Genomic DNA, 18,463 nt, shown 5'->3' with positions numbered 1-18,463 from the left:
GAGTAACACAATTCGATTCTTTGTATGTATGTACTGTACATGTGGAAGAACTGACAATAAAGCAGACTTGACTTGATGATCCTTCGGAAATCATTCTAACGTTCTGATTTGCTGTTCAGGAAACATTTATTTGTATTAGTATTATGTAGAAAACAGCTGAGATGGTATATATATATATATATATATATATAATCTTTCTTTTTTTTCAGGTTTCTTTAATGAATACAAAGTTCAGAAGAACAGCAGTTACCTGAAATAGAAATGTTTTTAACATTATAAATGTCTTTATCATCACTTCGGATGAATTTAAAGCATCCTTGCTAATAAAATGTATTCATTTCTATAATTAATATAATTATAATAATTTCTATAATTTCAAAAATAACATTTAATGACTAAGCTTTTGAATGGTATAGTGTATAATGTTATACAATCATTTTATATACACACACACATACTGGCACTAAACCTTGTTTATAACTGATATTCTCCAAGTGGACTGAACAAAAATTACATTTTAGCTTTCTGAACAGGAAATAACATCTGCTTTGTTTAGTCCTTTAAAAAGGGGGAGGACAGAGGGTGTAGACTAAGTAAAAACAGAGTGTGTCCTTGTCTCGGGTTACACATAGGAGAAGGAGAGAAAAAAAGAGTGGAGGACTTCAGTTTTTGTGAAGAGATTGAGCTGGAGTCGCATGGAGCCCATGAAGATCTCTGCAGTGCTAACAGCTCTCCTGACTAACCTCCTCTGTGGAAGTAAGTGTGGTCTGTCTGAAGCTAGAAAATCTCAGCATGTCAGTGACTTTTTTTAATGCATGAATGTTTTTTTAAATTGTTTAACCTGTTTGAAGATAAAGCTCAAGTTATTGTCCAAGCTGACATACGCACAATGTCTCCATATAAGAGCAAGCAGTAGGAAATATCTCTTCAAATTGTTTGTCTTTTTTCCTGGTGATTCATTTTCTCTCTCTCTCTCTGGCTGTTGTATGTTGTGGTTTCTGACTCCTCCTTCGTTAGTATATGTAACTTAAATCCTATGTGTGTGTGTGTGTGTATACATACATGCGGTCACTTTGAGTTTATAAATAGCACAACGTCCACAGATAGAAATGACACACCAGTTAGTTTTCTTCCTTAGAAAAACAAAGAAAAGAAAATGATTTAAAACCAGTGGAAAATTGTGAATGTGGCAGATTTTGTGGATTTAGATTTTGCATCTACAGCATTTATAACTTTATTTTCATGGTTTAGTACTATGTATTTAAATTAACATATTCATATTCGACACAATATGCTTGATTCCATAATTACACACTTATACAAATATATGATATTCTGCTTTAATGTAACAGTCATGTTTATATAGCATTTTATACAGTGTAGGCATTTTTTATGTCAAAAACATGTGCAGTATTAGGTATAAATAGTGTAATAATGTGATGCTTGCTTGTATTAAAATAATATATCAAACGTTTGCAATAATTAAGATTATTTTAATGCTTTTGAAAAAAAGGTTCTGTTTCGCTCACTTTGATCCAAAAATATATAGAGTATAAACAGGAATATTGTGAAATATTATTATAATTGAAAATAACCATTTTGTATGTGAATATATTGTAAAATTATAAATTTTCAGCATGATTACCGTTAACATTAAGTGTCACATGACCTTCCAGGAATCATTCTAATATGCTGCTCAAGATGTCTATATAATGTATATATATACAGTACAGACCAAAAGTTTGGAAACATTACTATTTTTAATGTTTTTGAAAGAAGTTTCTTCTGCTCATCAAGCCTGCATTTATTTGATCAAAAATACAGAAAAAAAATTTGAATATTGTGATATATTATTACAATTTAAAATAATTGTTTTTAATTTATTATACTTTAAATGATCATTTATGTCTGTTATGCAAAGCTGAACTTTTAGGATCATTATCACATGATCCTTTAGAAATCATTCTAATATGATGCTTCATTATCAAAGTTGGAAACAGTTCTGCTGCTTAATATTTTTTCAGAACATGTGATACTTTTTTAGGATACTTTGATGAATAAAAAGTAAAAAAAAAAAAGAAGCTATGTTTTTAAAATATAAATATTTTGTAGTAACAATATACACTACTGGACAGTAATTTGGGGTCAGTCATTTTTAAATAAAATCAATACTTTTATTTAGCAAGGATGTGTTAAATTGATAAAAAGTGATAGTAAAGAAAATGTATTATTAGAATATATATTATTATATTTCTGTTTTATTTTGAATAAATGCAGTTCTTTTATTGATCAAATATATTAGACAGCAGAACTGTTTCCAACACTCATAATAAATCAGAATATTAGAATGATTTCTAAATGATCATGTGATCGACTGATGTTACATGTGACACTGAAGCTGGAGGAATGATGCTGAAAATCAGCTTTGCATCACAGGAATAAATTATTATTTTTTTAAGTATATTCAAATAGAAAACTATTATTTTAAGTTGTAATAATATTTCACAATATTATTGTTTTTTCTGTATTTTTGATCAAATAAATGCAGGCCTGATGAGCAGAAGAAACTTCTTTCAAAAACATTCAAAATAGTAATGTTTCCAAACTTTTGGTCTGTACTCTATATATATATATATATATATATATATATATATATATATATACCATTTTAATGTAATACAGAGCTGGACAATTTGTGGGGACGTCTGTTTGAGATCCACCCATGTAATGTTATCCAGATGGCTTGTCAAAAAGGCTCATTAAACAGCAGCAAGAGAGTCTGGAAAGACTCTTACTTTTAATTTCCCAGCGTGTATTGCTTTATTCTCTTTAAAGTCTGCAGACAAATTGCTGGCTTGCATAACTGGGACACTGAATAAGAAATTACTTGTCTTTAATAATCATTTATCAAGTTAAAATTCATTTTTTTCTTAAATATTGTGGCTTTTTTAAAGCAATACATTACCCAAAAAGAAAATCTGCTGAAGATCTACTCACCTTCAGGCCATCCAAAATGTAGATGAGTTTGTTTCTTCATCAGGTTTGTAGAAATGTAGCACTGCATCAGTGTCTCATCAATGGATGCTCTGCAGTGAATGGGTGCCGTCAGAATGAGAGTCTGATAAAAACATCACAATAATCCACAGCACTCCAGTCCATCAGTGAACATCTGGAGAAGACGAAAGATGAAACACATCCAGCATTAAGATGTTTAAATTGAAACCTTCGCTTCTGACCAAAATATGAATGTGTCCATAATGCTTCCTTCAGATAAAAATGATATCTCCAGTTGTCCCTCACATCAAAACCCATCCACATATTTGTTTATAGCTGTTTTGGCTTGATCTGTGCAGATTTCTCTCCTGATTCAGACCAGACCAGTTTTTCACCAAAGGATGTTATTGTGGATTATGGACTGGAAGCAACATTTTTAAATTAAAAAGGTCTCTATGGATTTGTTTCTTACAAACACGTAGCTTTCGTCTTCTCCAGATGTTCACTGATGGACTGGAGTGCTGTGGATTATTGTGATGTTTTTATCAGACTCTCATTCTGACGGCACCCATTCACTGCAGAGCATCCACTGATGAGACACTGATGCAGTGCTACATTTCTACAAACCTGATGAAGAAACAAACTCATCTACATACTTGCATAGCCTGAGGGCGAGTAAATTATTAGCATATTAAAAGAAATTATTCTTTTAAATGGTGCATAGCTCTGTGAAAAAGATATTTATTTGCTTTGTATTTTCTGGTTTAAGATGTGTGCTCAGCTATCAAGGTCACAGTCACTCCATCTCCATTCACTGTGGTGGCTGAGGGGGAAAACATCACCTTGACCTGTCAGGTGACCGGGCGGCGGCGGTCAGCGAGTCTGCCTGTGGTGCGCTGGATGTTTCAGCCACAGTCAGGAGGAGAGGAGACACTGGTGGTGCGGGTGAACATGCAGAGAGCCAAGTTCTACGGAAACTACACCAAGAGCTTCAGCAAGCCCAAAATGAAACTGACAGTGGTGAAACAGGGCAAGATATTCAACCTCCTCATCATGAACATCAGCGAAAAGGACAGGGGTCTTTACAGCTGCAGGGTCCAAGAGTTCAAGAAGCATCAGGAACGATGGAAAGCTTCCACCAACAGCTCGGCCTCCACGCAGCTCCAAGGTTTGTTCTGTTGTGAGCAGGGTGAGAAATTAACAGGGGACTGGAGCAAAAATGCTACCAAAATAAACAAAAATGCCACTCATTGGAAAAATGTGCCTCTGAAAAAGGGTATTCTTAAGGCAAAATAATGAATGCATAATGCATTATAAAAAACCTTATAATATGTTATATCATTTCATGAATATTTATAAGAACAGTTTTTATATATTATAATATTTACTTCTTTGTGGTTATAGCTTTTAAGAGTACACTGAAAACCCTAATAAGTTGACTGAACTAAATTGAGTAAACTCGTTGCCTCACTTTAATTGAGTAATGGAGTCTCCCAAAACTTACATATTTAAGTTTATTTAACTTGACGCTTTTGCAGACTCTACCTAAATCACTCAGAGGTTTTAAATGTTGATACTTGATTCATTTGAAGTCACCATTGTGGTGGTAAGTGTTTGGTTTAGTTGGGATCTTGGTCCAGTTGCTGCTGGGTTGGTGTATTTTAAAACGCTGTTTTTGTGGCGAAAAAAGACAAATTTAAATGAGCTCAGGTGTTATCAGATGTTTTTTGTTGATGAGAAAGTCATCACATAATACGTATTTGAGATCATAAAATAAGTTTTGTTTGATATTTTTAACAGGCACCAAGAGCAAAATACTTATTTTGAAGATGGACAAAATGAATGCATTTGAAATATTTTGAGTAAAAGAATCAAGTACTCACACACACAGACTTCTAGATTTAGCATATGCATCACAACAACGGTGACAAACAAAACAGCTCCATAGCACAAACTCATCCTTATTTTACAGTCTTTTTTGTTCTGATTGTCACCATTGATGTGATGCATATCCAAAATCTTGATGTCTGTTTGTGACGATGTGATCTGTTTTCAAAAAGTAAGTACATTATTTTATCTACTAGGTTTCTATCCATAAAAGTGAATCCACAGTTGCAGCAATACATTTTATTTTAACTTGTCACCATTACAAGCAAGATGTGCATGCCTGATCTCAACTCTCATTGCCACAATAACAGTGTTTTACAACACACAAGTTACAGCAGCAAGAGACAAGCTAACACCAATAAAGAGCTAATAACACCTGAGCTCTTTTAAGTTTGTCTTTCTTCGCCACAAAAACAGTGTTTTAAAATACACTGTTACAGCAGCAAAAGACAAGCTTACACAAGAAGTAACTGGACCAAGATCCCAACTAAACCAAACACTTTCCACCACAATGGTGACTTCAAATGAATCAAGTATCAACATTTAAACCTCTGTTAATTCTCAATAAGAGCTTCTCTAGATGTCTGACAGAAATAAAGTCACAGAAAACCTTGTAAGGAGGATCTGTGAACGTCTATATCGGACGTACAGAAGACATAAAAACATTTTAAAAAAGACATCATAAAACATTCTGCCTCCTCAGTGGACATCTTTTCAACGTCTGCAAAGACATAAAAAGATGTCCACTGGACGTAACTTTGCCCAATGGATTAGGTTGATGTTAAAATACGCAAACATAGTAATTTTTTGTTGTTTACTCAAAAAAGCGCTTGCGATAAGTTGCCTTATTTTTTTTAAGTTGACACAACTTTTTTTTTTTACAGTGCAGTATAGGGTTTACTGTATTTTCATAAATATTGTGACATTTTGTCAAAAGGTCAAAGTTTAAATATGCTGTTATTTGTTTTACTTCAGTGTGCAAAAAGTGTGCGGTCAAAAATAAGAACATCATTTTCTGTTAAATTTACATGTTGAGTTAACTTAAATATATAAGTACACTTGAAATTAATACCAAGTTAAGTGAACATAATCATTTAAGTACATTAAATAAGCACCAAGTTTGGTGAACTGAGTGATTTAAGTACAATCTACAAAACCGTCAAGGTAAATAAACTTAAATATGTAAGTTTTGGGAGACTCCATTACTCAATTAAATTGAGGCAATGAGTTTACTCAATCAATTTAGTTCAGTCAACTTATTAGGGTTTTCAGTGTATTGGTCTAACGAGTTAAGCAGTAACGCTAGCTGCCATGTTCTTTCTCTCAAAGGAAAACGATTGGGCCACTTCATCAAATACTATAAGTTGTCGTTTCAATAATCATACCACATCAAAATCACGTACCACAAGGATAACATATTTCACTAGTAGAAATCATGCAAAACAACTTTATATCTACATAACTTTACTCACCTAACATAATACACTAAAAAAAAAAACGTCATCTTGAAATGTAGTTCAGCAAACCAAACAGACCAAAAGGACGAATTTTGTAATCCACCAATCAGTGCTTTTGTTCTCTTGTTGCTAGGCAGAATTCCTCCCATGGCCAATCACATTAAAGGAAGAACAGAGTGGGTTGAGTTTTTCCAAAGGATTACTCATGATTTTGAGCTCACAACACTTGAAATCTTAAGTTTATGCATTTTGAAGGTAAATTAGTTAAATTAACTCATATTTTTAAGTGGCAGGGCCAAAACGCAAAATCTTAAGTAATGTTTAGTCAACATTACTTGATTTTTTAAGTCAAGACAACATTAGGGTTTACAGTGTATGATGATTTATAACACGATGAACACGCTGCATCCACTTTTACAATGGATTATATTTCTCATAGTTATAATGTGTTATAAGTCTAATTTCTTGCCATTTTTCTGATGCTACTTTACTTAAAGCTGTCAAAGACCACTTATAAGAATTAACAATGATAATAATAATAACATTTTTTTCTCTAGAACAGCCATAAGATCGGAAATCAGATCCGTTGAATGTGTAATATGACACATTTGCTTTGAACCATTTTTATTGTAACATCAGTTATAATATATAGTAATATATTAGTAATAATAATATTAAAAAAATAGAATAATATTTTTATTGTAATATAGTTGTAATAACTATTTTGATGGTACCCTTTAGACAGCTGTTGAAGTAACTCTGCAACTACATATCACCTGGTGGTCATTGGAGTATTAGCATGTCTGCTACTGTAAATATATGCTAACACTTTATTTTGATGGTCAACCAACAGATAAACTGACTATAAGTGTCTTTGCAAGTACGTCAACTTATTAGTTTCAACCATTCTAGAGCATACTAATACTCTAATGAGAGTTAGTTGGCATGTATCTGCAAAGTTGCTTACAGTCGACTGATTAAGGGGACCATCAAAATAAAATGTAAACATATAAAACATTGCATTTCAGTATTAAGCTCAATCCAACCTGTCCTCCAACCAATACGCTCGTATAGGTCGTTTGTACAAATCCCTGAAATACGACCCATAAGAGCGTATCCTACAATTGCGCCCCTATCGGCAAAACGTCATTTCATATTAATGTTTTGTATTCTTTTATTTGCACTCCGGTTTGTGTTTCGTGTAGCTCAGTTGGTAGATTATTGCGTTATACCTTGATATGTAATCATGCTAGCATGGGTTCGATCCCAGGGAACGGATATGCACGAAAATGTATATGCTCAATAAATCATAATTTAGCATGATTTCTGTGAGGGTTAGGTTTAGGGGTGGGGTTAGGTGTGGTCATTCGAACGAATAAGCAACCTAGTAAAATGTGTAGGAAATACTGTGAGATTGGTGTAAAAAGCCCACACATTGCATTTAAATAAACGTACGTTTTGATTGGTAATGACGTGATACATCATTTCATGATGACAGACGCAACGCGATACTGTCATTATTTTTACGCCCGCTAGAGGGCGCTTAACTTTAAAACGTAAATATAGGTCGTAATGAGGTGCTTGCACAAACGACCTATATGGTCGTTTTTTGTTGGAGGACAGGCTCGCTCAATCAATTAATTAACATCAGCTCCACAGGAAACACTCAAATAACACTCAACATCTAACCGCTCACACGCTGTAGTAAGATACTGTCCAGATCTTAAATAAACAATGTCAAAATATGATACAGTCCATTATACTCTAACTGAAGTAGATTTAATATGATGTTCATTGTGTGTTATAAATAATCATACTCTTAAACTTATAACCACATATACGTAAGTATTATGGTGTATTATAATTGTTGTTATGATTATTCATTAGTTGATATAACATATTATACGTTTGTTTATAATGCATTATGCATTCATTATAAGGCCTTAAGAATACACTTATAATGTATTATAAATACGGGCTTCATAGAAAGTGTTACCAAAATAAATAAATAAATAAAAACCTTACCTATAGTTACTATTCACTATAGTTTTAGCTGAAATGAGCACTAGTGGCAGTAAAACACCAACCACTTTTATTCGTATTTACTTTGATTATGAATAAAAGCTTAGATTTGAGTGGTTCCCCCCACAGCACTATGTTTTATCCTCGTAATGCTTTTACCATGGTGCATGATACATTTTGATGTTTGCATCACAATCAGCTCCAAATGTTTCACTTTTCTGATGTAGTAAACTTGCTCGGTAGCGTACCCGGTAACAGCATTGCACTTGTGATATGAAGCACTCGGGTATCAGTCCTGTCAAACACAGGTTACAATAAAAGACTTGTAGAAGCGAGATAAAATAACAGGATTGCTTCATTCTGACTTCATGTTTGTTTTTGCTAATATTATTGAATTGGTTTAGGGTTGGGTTTAGTGTTGTTGTTGTTTAAGGTATTTAAATGTTTAATATAAAAAAGAAGGTTTGCCCATATGCTGTTGTGAGCAGACTCAGAAATTAATGGGTGATTGGGTTAAAAAATAATAACCTAAATAATAATAACAGTTTGAATACAGTAACACTTTGTTTTTTGTGCTTTTAACCGAATCAATGTAAAATCTTTATTTAATAATTGCTAAAAAGGCAATAATAAAATACAGAAAAGCTCATATCTGATCCTCGTTTTGAGTGACTGTTTGTTGAGAGTTTCTCTCATTTTGACTAAATTGTCTCAAGACTCGAAACATCTGACACTATACTGTACTTAAAAGCAACAGATCTTGAGAAAATTCTTTGGTGTTGTATGTGTTTGATTTTCCATTAAAAACATGTGGAAATGTGATTTAATATTTATGCATTATATATCTGTCTTTTGGCGGTCAGAGCCGAGTTGACAACAAAGTGAACACTGGCGTAAGAACAGCCAAATGCTATTGACACTGCCTACAGAGTGCAGTTTTCCTTTACTAACTTACTGTACAGACAGACGGACACGCAAGCAGCACAGAGGATGGAGAGGCTGTCGCTCTCTGGATCCAGGACAAAATAAGCCCATATGTATAAAGTGCTGCAAGAATAAGAGGAAAAATGGGGTCAGGGACTCGGCTACTAAATCAGAGTTTCCCAAAATAGGGCTGCCAGAGCTCACTATGGGAGGGCGTCGCCTGGCCTACTTAAAGACATCACCAAATCAAAATTGGATGTTTGTGGCTTTAAGTCCATGTGTGTTAACTTTGAGACCTGCTACATGTGAGTGCACTGCCAAACATCTGCAGAATTCACTTTTAGCAAACATTGAAAAATTGCAGTTTCTCCCTTTAGGTAACACTAAAGGGGGCCGACTCCTCCTGTAAACAAATGTTCGCCAAATCAACCAAAAACAAGCAATAGCAAGTAGCAAATCCAACATAATATGTATATGTAATATTGTGCTCATTGGAAAAGGCTACCTATACATACAATCCACTGCCATTTCCATTTGAAATGAACACTAGTGATAGTAAAACATCAAAAACTTTTATTTACTTTTCTCACAAACTATAATTATGGTGCAGATTATTAAAAACTTGTTTGGTTTCTTGGGCAATACTATGCTATAATTAAAATGCTATTAGCATGATTTGTGAACAAGCACATTTTGATTTTAGCATAACATAACCATGTATGGCTTTACTAATGTACAGTAAACAAAATTCTAAGTGCAACCCTTTTCATGAGCTGAACTTAAAGATCTAAGACTTTTTTACGTACACAAAAGGCCTATTTTTCTCAAATAATGTTCACAAATCTGTCTAAATCTGTGTTAGTGAGCACTTCTCCTTTGCTGAGATAATCCATCCCCCTCACAGGTGTGGTATATCAAGATGCTGATTAGACAGCATGATTATTGCACAGGTGTGCCTTAGGCTGGCCACAATAAACGGCTACTCTAAAATGTGCACTTTTATCACACAGCACAATGCCACAGATGTCCCAAGTTTTGTGGGAGCGTGGAATTAACATTTCTCTACCATAAGCCGTCTCCAACGGTGTTTCAGAGAATTTGGCAGTACATCCAACCGTCCTCACAACAGCAGACCACGTGTAACCACATCAGCCCAGGACCTCCACATCCAGCATCTTCACCTCCAAGATCGTCTAAGACCAGCCACCCCGACAGCCGCTGCAACAATTGGTTTGTATAACTAAAGTGCGTCTGGCACTTTGGAGAGGTGTTCTCTTCATGAATGAATCCCAGTTTTCACTGTACAGGGCAGATGACAGACATTGTGTATGGTGTTGTGTGGGTGAGCGGTTTGCTGATGTCAGTGTTGTGCATCGAGTGGCCCATGGTGGTGGTGGGGTTATGGTATGGGCAGGCTTGTGTTATAGTCAACGAACACAAGTGCATTTTACTGATGGCATTTTGAATGCACCGAGATACCGTGACGAGATCCTGAGGCCCATTGTTGTGCCATTCATCCACGATCATCACCTCATGTTGTAGCATGATAATGCACGGCCCCATGTTGCAAGGATCTGTACACAATTCCTGGAAGCTGAAAACATCCCACTTCTTGCATGGCCAGCATACTCACCCCTTGAGCATATTTGGGATGCTCTGGATAGGCGTATATACGACAGTATGTTCCACTTCCTGCCAATATCCAGCAACTTCACACAGCCATTGAAAAGGAGTGGACCAACATCCCACAGGCCACAATCAACAACCTGAACAACTCTATGTGAAGGAGATGTGTTGCACTGCGTGAGGCAAATGGTCGTCACACCAGATACTGACTGGTTTTCGAACGATACTGACTGGTTTTAACGAATCACGATAAAAGAGTCAAATGATCAAAGACTTGTCATTTTATCTTGCTTCTACATGATTGCCTAAGCAAATTTGTTATCTCATGCTTGCTTTTGTTAGCACTATTGGTTAGGTTTAAACTGAGTTTAGAGTAGCTGCTACATTATTTTCAAATGTAATGGAGCATTAACCTTTAAGCACCAGTCACTGGATGTTTCACACATAATGTTGGCAAATTCTGTTTCAGGTAAATCTGAACATGCTTTTAGCACCACTCACTTGGCATTTCACTTTTAGAGTGTGATAGATTATGCAAGAAGCCGTAGTTTCAATGATAAATCGACACATGGAAGACCATGGTGATTGCCAAGCCATTTCATGCGGTCTTCAATTTTGGCAATTCAGGCAACATTTCAACAAGTCAGTGTGAAACTCTATTATTGCTGTAATTTGGTGATTGAAAGATATGTTATTCATCAAGAACTGATCTGATTAGAAATCTGAGAATTACAAACAAGAATAAAGCCAAGCAGATGGGTTGAAAAGTTAGAAAGATTCATGACTTCTGCTGAAAGGTTGTTTCATTTCAGTCGTTCGATTTTAATAAAATATTACAAACCATTTTTTATTTGGCATAATTCTTTGCAAAAAATGATAAATACCAAGACTTGCATCAATAAAGTAAATATGATCAACTCTGATTACGTTAACTTTAAAATGAGGATTTCTTGAAAAAGAGGATGAACAGATATTGAGTATAATGATGAAATGACATGCAAAACAAAAATTGCATATCCAGTAACTACTATATGCATAGAAACCCTAGATCTTTGGCTAAGCTATTCCTTACAATTACACAAAAACTACTTAGTAGGGAATGATTATATACTCCAGTTGCTTATGTTGCTTATGCTTAAACATACATAAACATAACTAATAACTCAGTTAAATGAGAATTTGTGTTCCAACCAACCAATGAGATATCCAAGTAAAGTAGTCCCAAAACCAAGCCATACCACTAATCTCAAAACTTTGTTTTCTAAAGCATCATCACATTTTCCACTGACAGTGTTTGTAAGGAGAACCATTGAGTGTCTCTGCCATGTGAGGGAGGATGTGGTGCAGATTCAAATGCACAAGAGAACAGAGAGAGCAGGGAATACTGTCCGTGTTTGTGGGTTCTACAATGCGGTAGGGACGCGTTTTGTATGGCTCTTGTCTTGTCAGGATGTGATGCAAATCAATAAAGTCTACCGAAGGCTGTTTCTATGAAGAAAAAAAATTGATTTGACCTAAATGGGTTGTATTATTTATGCAGTTTTGTTGTGGCCATTTTTGTTTCCATTGCTCAAAGGCAAATAACTTGTCATATTGAATATAAGGCACGCCAACCACCAAGGCTTAGTAAATGTCACAGTGTGATCATTCATATTGCCAAGACAGAGAAGAATGCTACTGACTTGAAATTCCCTACTTTTTTAATACACTTTCATATATTCACTACTTCTTTTCATAGCTGAATGCGCTGAGGTCGTGCAATGAAATAATTAATAAGTCAGTTGATGCAGCTGCTCTATTGGAACATGCATCTCTATTCATGTATCTGTGAGGTCTTCAACAAATGACTGTACAGTGACAGAAGCCTTCAGTAAATCACTGGAGATTTTGTATCTGGCTCCTTTCTTGAACCATATGACTCAATAGAGCTTTTGTCCCTCGCCAGTTCGGTCAAGCATGAGCAAGAGTTCCAAAAATAAGCACATTTCTGCAGGAGCCATGAATAGAGAAATAAATATAGTTCATGTGCAAGCAGAAAAAGCAGAAGACATTTGCAGTGTGGTTAATAAGAATGCAAAGACAATTGGAAATGCTGTGCATGTTCTAAATTCTTATTCTGTGTCAGATGCGACATAGCAGTTTATAAATACCAAAATGAGCTTAAAGGGTTGGTTTCTTCCAAAAATTTAAATTTGCCTATGAATTACTCTCCCTCAAGTCATCCTATAAGTATATGACTTTCTTTTTTTCAGACGAATCCAAACTGAGTTATATTAAAAATTGTCTTTGATCTTCCGAGCTGTTTAATGGCACCCAGCGGGTGTTGCAGTGCATCAGTCCAAAAGAAGTGAAATAAAGTGCATCCATTTATAATACAAAGTGTATCACGCGACTCCGGGTGGTGAACAAACACCTCCTTTAGCAAATCGATGTGTTTTTGTAAGACAAATATCTATATTTAAAACCTAATAATCACTTTAATCTAGCTTGCATCAACAGTTGTACACAGAAGCAGTTCCAGGATGATGACGTATGAGGTCAGCATGATTATTATGTTTTGAATATGGATATTTTTCTCACAATAATGCATCAGTTTGCTACAGGAGGCGTTTGTTCACCCCCTGGAGCCATGTGAGACACTTTTTATCGTGAATGGATGTGCTTTATTTCACTTATTTTGCACTGATGCACTGCACCACCTGCTGAGTGCCATTAAACAGTTAATTTTTAAAGAACATTTTTAATATAACTCCGATTGGATTCGTCAAGAAAGTCATATACACTAGGATGCCCTGAAGGTGAGTAATTCATGGGATTATTTTAATTTTTTGGGAAAACTAACCTTAATGACTCAAATAAGCTAGCTGACCTGTTGTTTCTGTGGCCTAGCTGTTAGATAATCAGACAATTTCTGATTCCCCAAAATGTCATCTCTTCTCTTTTGCCTTACTCTATAAATAAAATGCTAAAGTACGGTTTTCCAATGTGACTGGGATGTGATACATTTACAGTATGTTATATACAATATTATTACATATAAAATAATGCTTTTCTTTCCAGTTTTATTGCTTAATTTACACTTTCACTGCTGACAGAACACACCAGATTCAACTCGTTTGATTCAAGTAAATAAAATTTGCTCTTTAGTGGTCTGTTGCACACCCAAATAGGTGGTTAAACTGCCTCAGTAGCCGAGGTGGCTGTGTTTGTTGGGCCAGCTAGCCTTACTGTCGTCAGCTGCTGTGGTTATGGGTATTTCAGGGCATCACAGTGGGTGTTAGCCAGGGCCATATCCAGAGAGAGGGAAAGCCTCACTGCTGTCATCCCACACACTACTGCCTCTGCAATTTACTTGATTTAACTGCATGTGCCATGTAATTACGAGGGACTGGAGCCACAGTGATGAGTGTGCAATTCTCTCTTCTTCCTCTCACAGTCCATGTTATCCCAGCCGGCAAACCAAAGGAGGAACTGTGGAGTCTGTTTGAAGGTAAGCCACAAAACTGTTCAACCATATTGTGTTGGACCAAAAAATGTTACTAAACATGTTTCAGATGCAGTAAATAGTCTAATAGAAATGGAAGGAATGTCCAAAAATGTCTGTATTGTTTGTTTTAAATGTTTGTACTGGTTTCTAAAACCCGCTCCCGCTGAATTTCTGACCATTACTGCCTGCTCCCACAAACATTCAATTATTGAATTAAAAATTCACACACCATGTTGGATTCAGGGTTGCCAAATAAATGTTGAGAAGGGTTGATTGTTTCCTGTGGGTTAAAGGTTTGAAATATTGCATAGATTATATTTGACTGAAATGCTTGTATTGAAACATTGTGATAAAACAGTGGTAGATGTGAACTTTTGTGAAGGATAGAAACTGGCAGGAAGCCATTTAGTGGTGATTTTGAACAAACTGCAGAATGGTGACGGTGTAAAATGTATATATTTTGGGTATGGAAACAACATATTTTTAGTTTTGATATTTGGGATATGGTCATTGCGCTACTTTTGTGGCTACTTGAACCCCCTTAAACCCAACAAATCTTAATTACTAATTACTCAAGTATTACCAAGTCTTCAGTAACTACTAGTGATCTGGAGATTCATTTAAAAGTGAAAAATGTTTTTCATTTTACTGTACTGGTCCAGATCTATTATTAACTTATTTATGACAAAATTTCCATTATTCACCAAATCTGAATTGAGGTTTGGCATCTATGCGATTAAATGTCACTGGCTGTTCTGTGTTTCTTGACATCAAACCGGCTTATATTGGCATGAGGTAACTGAGTAAATACCTCAATACAACAAGGTTATACAGAATGGTGTTTGTATGTGTTGTTACTGTTGTGTCATGTGTATATTTTCTCTGCAGTAAACATACAGTATGCATTCATTTCAGCTGCATTAAGTGTATTTGTGTGTGTGTGTGTTTCAGATGTGTATCTATGTGCTGTGTTGGTGTGTTGTGTTGGGCTCTTGTGCATGTGTATGTTCACTATAGTTGTGAGCTGTCAGTATCTGACGAGGAAGAGACGATTGAAAGGTATGATTCTCACTGCTGATGATATGAAATAGTCTGATAACTAAAGGAGTAGTTCATTCCAAAAATTTAAATTCACTGAAGGTTAACTCACCCTTAGGCTATCCAAAATATAAATGAGTTTGTTTCTTCATCAGGTTTGTAGAAATGTAGCATTGCATCAGTGTCTCATCAGTGGATGCTCTGCAGTGAATGGGTGCCGTCAGAATGAGAGTCTGATAAAAACATCACAATAATCCACAGCACTCCAGTCCATCAGTGAACATCTGGAGAAGACAAAAGATGAAACACATCCATATTATATATTCGTTTAGAGCAGTTTTGGCTTGTAATCAGTGCTCGATCTGTGCAAATTTCTCTCCTGATTCAGACGAGACAATATTATGGACAGAGGACTATAGTTAAAATGTCTTAAAAACAGTTTTTGTTTCTAACAAACATGCAGCTTTCAATATGGATGGAGTTCTGTGGATTACTTGTGGATTATTGTGATGTTTTTATCAGACTCTCATTCTGACGGCACCCATTCACTGCAGAGCATCCATTGATGAGACACTGATGCAGTGCTACATTTCTACAAACCTGATGAAGAAACAAACTCATCTACATCTTGTATGGCCTGAGAATGAGGATATTTCAGCATTAAATGAACTATTCCTTCAGTGTGCATGTTAATGATGCTCTTGTAATGTTCATATAAGCTGCTCATCAACATCTTTTCATATGCTACTTTTTGCCAGAAAACTATCATTTGGTCAAGAGTCCACAGAACAGGTGAGAAAACATAAAAACATGTATAATTCCATATGAGAAGGACAGCCTTCTTCACAAACTGAAACTGTGTTCATGTGTGTCCAGTTCAGGCGAGACGGTCACTAGTGTGGTCAGTCTCTCTCCAGCTCTTCCCAAGAAGATGAGAAAGTATAAGAAAAATAAAAGTTTGGAGCAGCCAGACATGCCACCAGAGATACCGGCTAAAGGTGGAGTAACATTCCCAAAATGACCTCTAAGTGTCACCTTTCATTATTTCTATATATGTCTATATCTTAGTTTAATAGCTAATATATTCCAATATTGCATCTCAGCCCCTATTGCAGACAAAATGCGAAAGCCGAAGCTTTTAAAACCTCAACCCAGAAAAGTGGTTTTGGTAAGTTACATAAATGAAATACACAGAAAGATATTATTTGTACTGCAGAACTGCCAGTTGTTGTAGTTAATATTTTTTTTTGTTATGGGAGCTGTAACTCTGCTGATGTCTTGAACCAACAGCCCAAAATTACAGAAGAGAGTCTGATGTACGCTGAGCTGGAGCTGATGAAGCCGCTGCCTGAAGCCAAAACTGCAACGACAGGAACAGTGTACGCTCAGATATTCTTTGAGGACTAGCCTGTGTAGCATTACATTTTCTTGGAGGAAACTTTATTTATAATAACACAACATTGATTTTATTCGTCACCATTCTTCTGATGTTTTATACATGCAACATTAAGTGAATTGCACATATTGTATATGTATATTCTTTACTTTCTAAGTTGTTCTATCTGTGACCAAATAAATAAATAAATAATAATAATATTTAGCAAAACCAAATTACTGTCATCCGAAAACTGCATTGTGTAACTAAAAGGCACATAAACACAGTAAGCCAATCATTGTCAGAGACACTATGTAAAGATTATGTTAAGGTAACTACACCAACAAATATTAACCATTTGAACTGTTAGTAAACTAATAATTTATATGAGGATATGTTGCACAAATAAAAAAATGAAAAACATGGAAATCTTTTTAGGAATGTTCTGGGTTCAATGCAAATTCATCTCTCTGAAAAGCTTCTGTGGTCTGCACTCGATGTGTTTCAGCTGATATTAATTATTCTGTAAACAGATATGATGTTATTAGAGATGTAAAGTTGTGTAAACCGTCCGTTTAGTGATGGACCATTTTTCTAGGCAGATGAACTTCAAATTTGCATATCCCATTTTATTTTTTTTTTACAAAGTACAATCTCATACCTTTATGTCAACTTTGTTTAAATGCTTTATACATTATTGTAAAGAAATACTTCATATAACTTTGAGTAGACAAGCTAATAAATGACTTTTCCACACCTGACTCTTTTTGAGTCAATTGATGCATTAATTAATATTAAATATAATGTAAATGTTGTTGGTTTTGAAATAGTATTTTAATATTTAATCTTGCGCACAACTTTCATTATACAATCATAAAATGATTTTCCTAATCAGTATTTTTGCATTGTTTCCTACAATAAATATCTAAACATTCTTACAAATTATAAAGCAAAAATTACATTAGATATTATTTTTTTTTCTTCTTTTTTTGAGAGAAATGCATTAGAATTAAGTGGATATAGGCTTTATGCAATGTCAGGAAAAAAAAACACTTTATTCAAAGAGAAAACTTTTTTTTTTTAAGCCTAAAATGTTTTTCCGTCATGTTGCTTCTGAAGTGAATGTATCTGGATTTACGCATACTTAGATCTGTGTACTAGATGTGTTTGCAGTTCAGATACACTACTGTTAGTGTGACTTCTGTTTGATTGTTTTCACAAGCCTGAAATATTTCTGTGGTAAAGGTTTGAAAGCAGGCCACCGAAGCTCAACTTGTGTTAAACCCAGAAAATTCCTTTAAATCTGTCGAGGTGCTGAAGAAGCCTGCTTTTTTTCTTTTCCTTTTTATGACTTCTTTTAATGGAAGAGCAGTTTTGATTTAATAATGGAAAGCTAATGAAATATCAGGGTGTATCTGTATCTGGAACAGATGTGCAGGCACCACCGATCTGAACTTTCAGTGTCTGACTCTTTAGGAAGAAATAAGACACAATCTCTCACACAGATGTGTAAGAAAGTTATTTAACTGTGAAATGTAGAGGGTCCGGAAAGCCCACCACCTTCACCACTAACAAGACCCATCTGTGAATGACCCTCTGCTCAACACATGCCAGAAATATACAGTCTGTCGTGTCTTTCTCTTCTGTTTTCTA

At 35.1% G+C, this 18,463-nt stretch overlaps 1 protein-coding gene across 1 annotated transcript; it reads left to right on the top strand.

The window, feature by feature from the left end:
• The first annotated feature begins 643 nt into the window (after positions 1–643).
• Positions 644–17,026, top strand: LOC132122569 (V-set and transmembrane domain-containing protein 4-like). The gene is made up of 8 exons (XM_059532946.1): positions 644–756; positions 3,764–4,162; positions 14,347–14,400; positions 15,349–15,456; positions 16,194–16,227; positions 16,312–16,433; positions 16,539–16,603; positions 16,726–17,026. The coding sequence occupies exons 1-8, from the start codon at positions 696–698 to the stop codon at positions 16,840–16,842; spliced, it is 960 nt and encodes a 319-aa protein (XP_059388929.1). The 5' UTR covers positions 644–695; the 3' UTR covers positions 16,843–17,026.
• Positions 17,027–18,463: the final 1,437 nt, after the last annotated feature.

Source organism: Carassius carassius, chromosome 40, assembly GCF_963082965.1.
Source record: "Carassius carassius chromosome 40, fCarCar2.1, whole genome shotgun sequence".
In the NCBI taxonomy this organism is placed as follows: domain Eukaryota; kingdom Metazoa; phylum Chordata; class Actinopteri; order Cypriniformes; family Cyprinidae; genus Carassius; species Carassius carassius.
Note: the sequence above shows the minus strand (reverse complement) of the source record. Positions and strands in the feature narration are given on the sequence as shown.

What these genes read in the sequence shown, in the direction of transcription:
- LOC132122569 (XM_059532946.1), top strand. Translation starts at nt 696, where the DNA reads ATGGAGCCCATGAAGATCTCTGCAGTGCTAACAGCTCTCCTGACTAAC. An exon ending in GAGGAAGAGACGATTGAAAG is followed by an intron (nt 15,457 to 16,193) that starts GTATGATTCTCA and finishes ACTTTTTGCCAG; the next exon opens with AAAACTATCATTTGGTCAAG. An exon ending in ACCAGAGATACCGGCTAAAG is followed by an intron (nt 16,434 to 16,538) that starts GTGGAGTAACAT and finishes ATTGCATCTCAG; the next exon opens with CCCCTATTGCAGACAAAATG.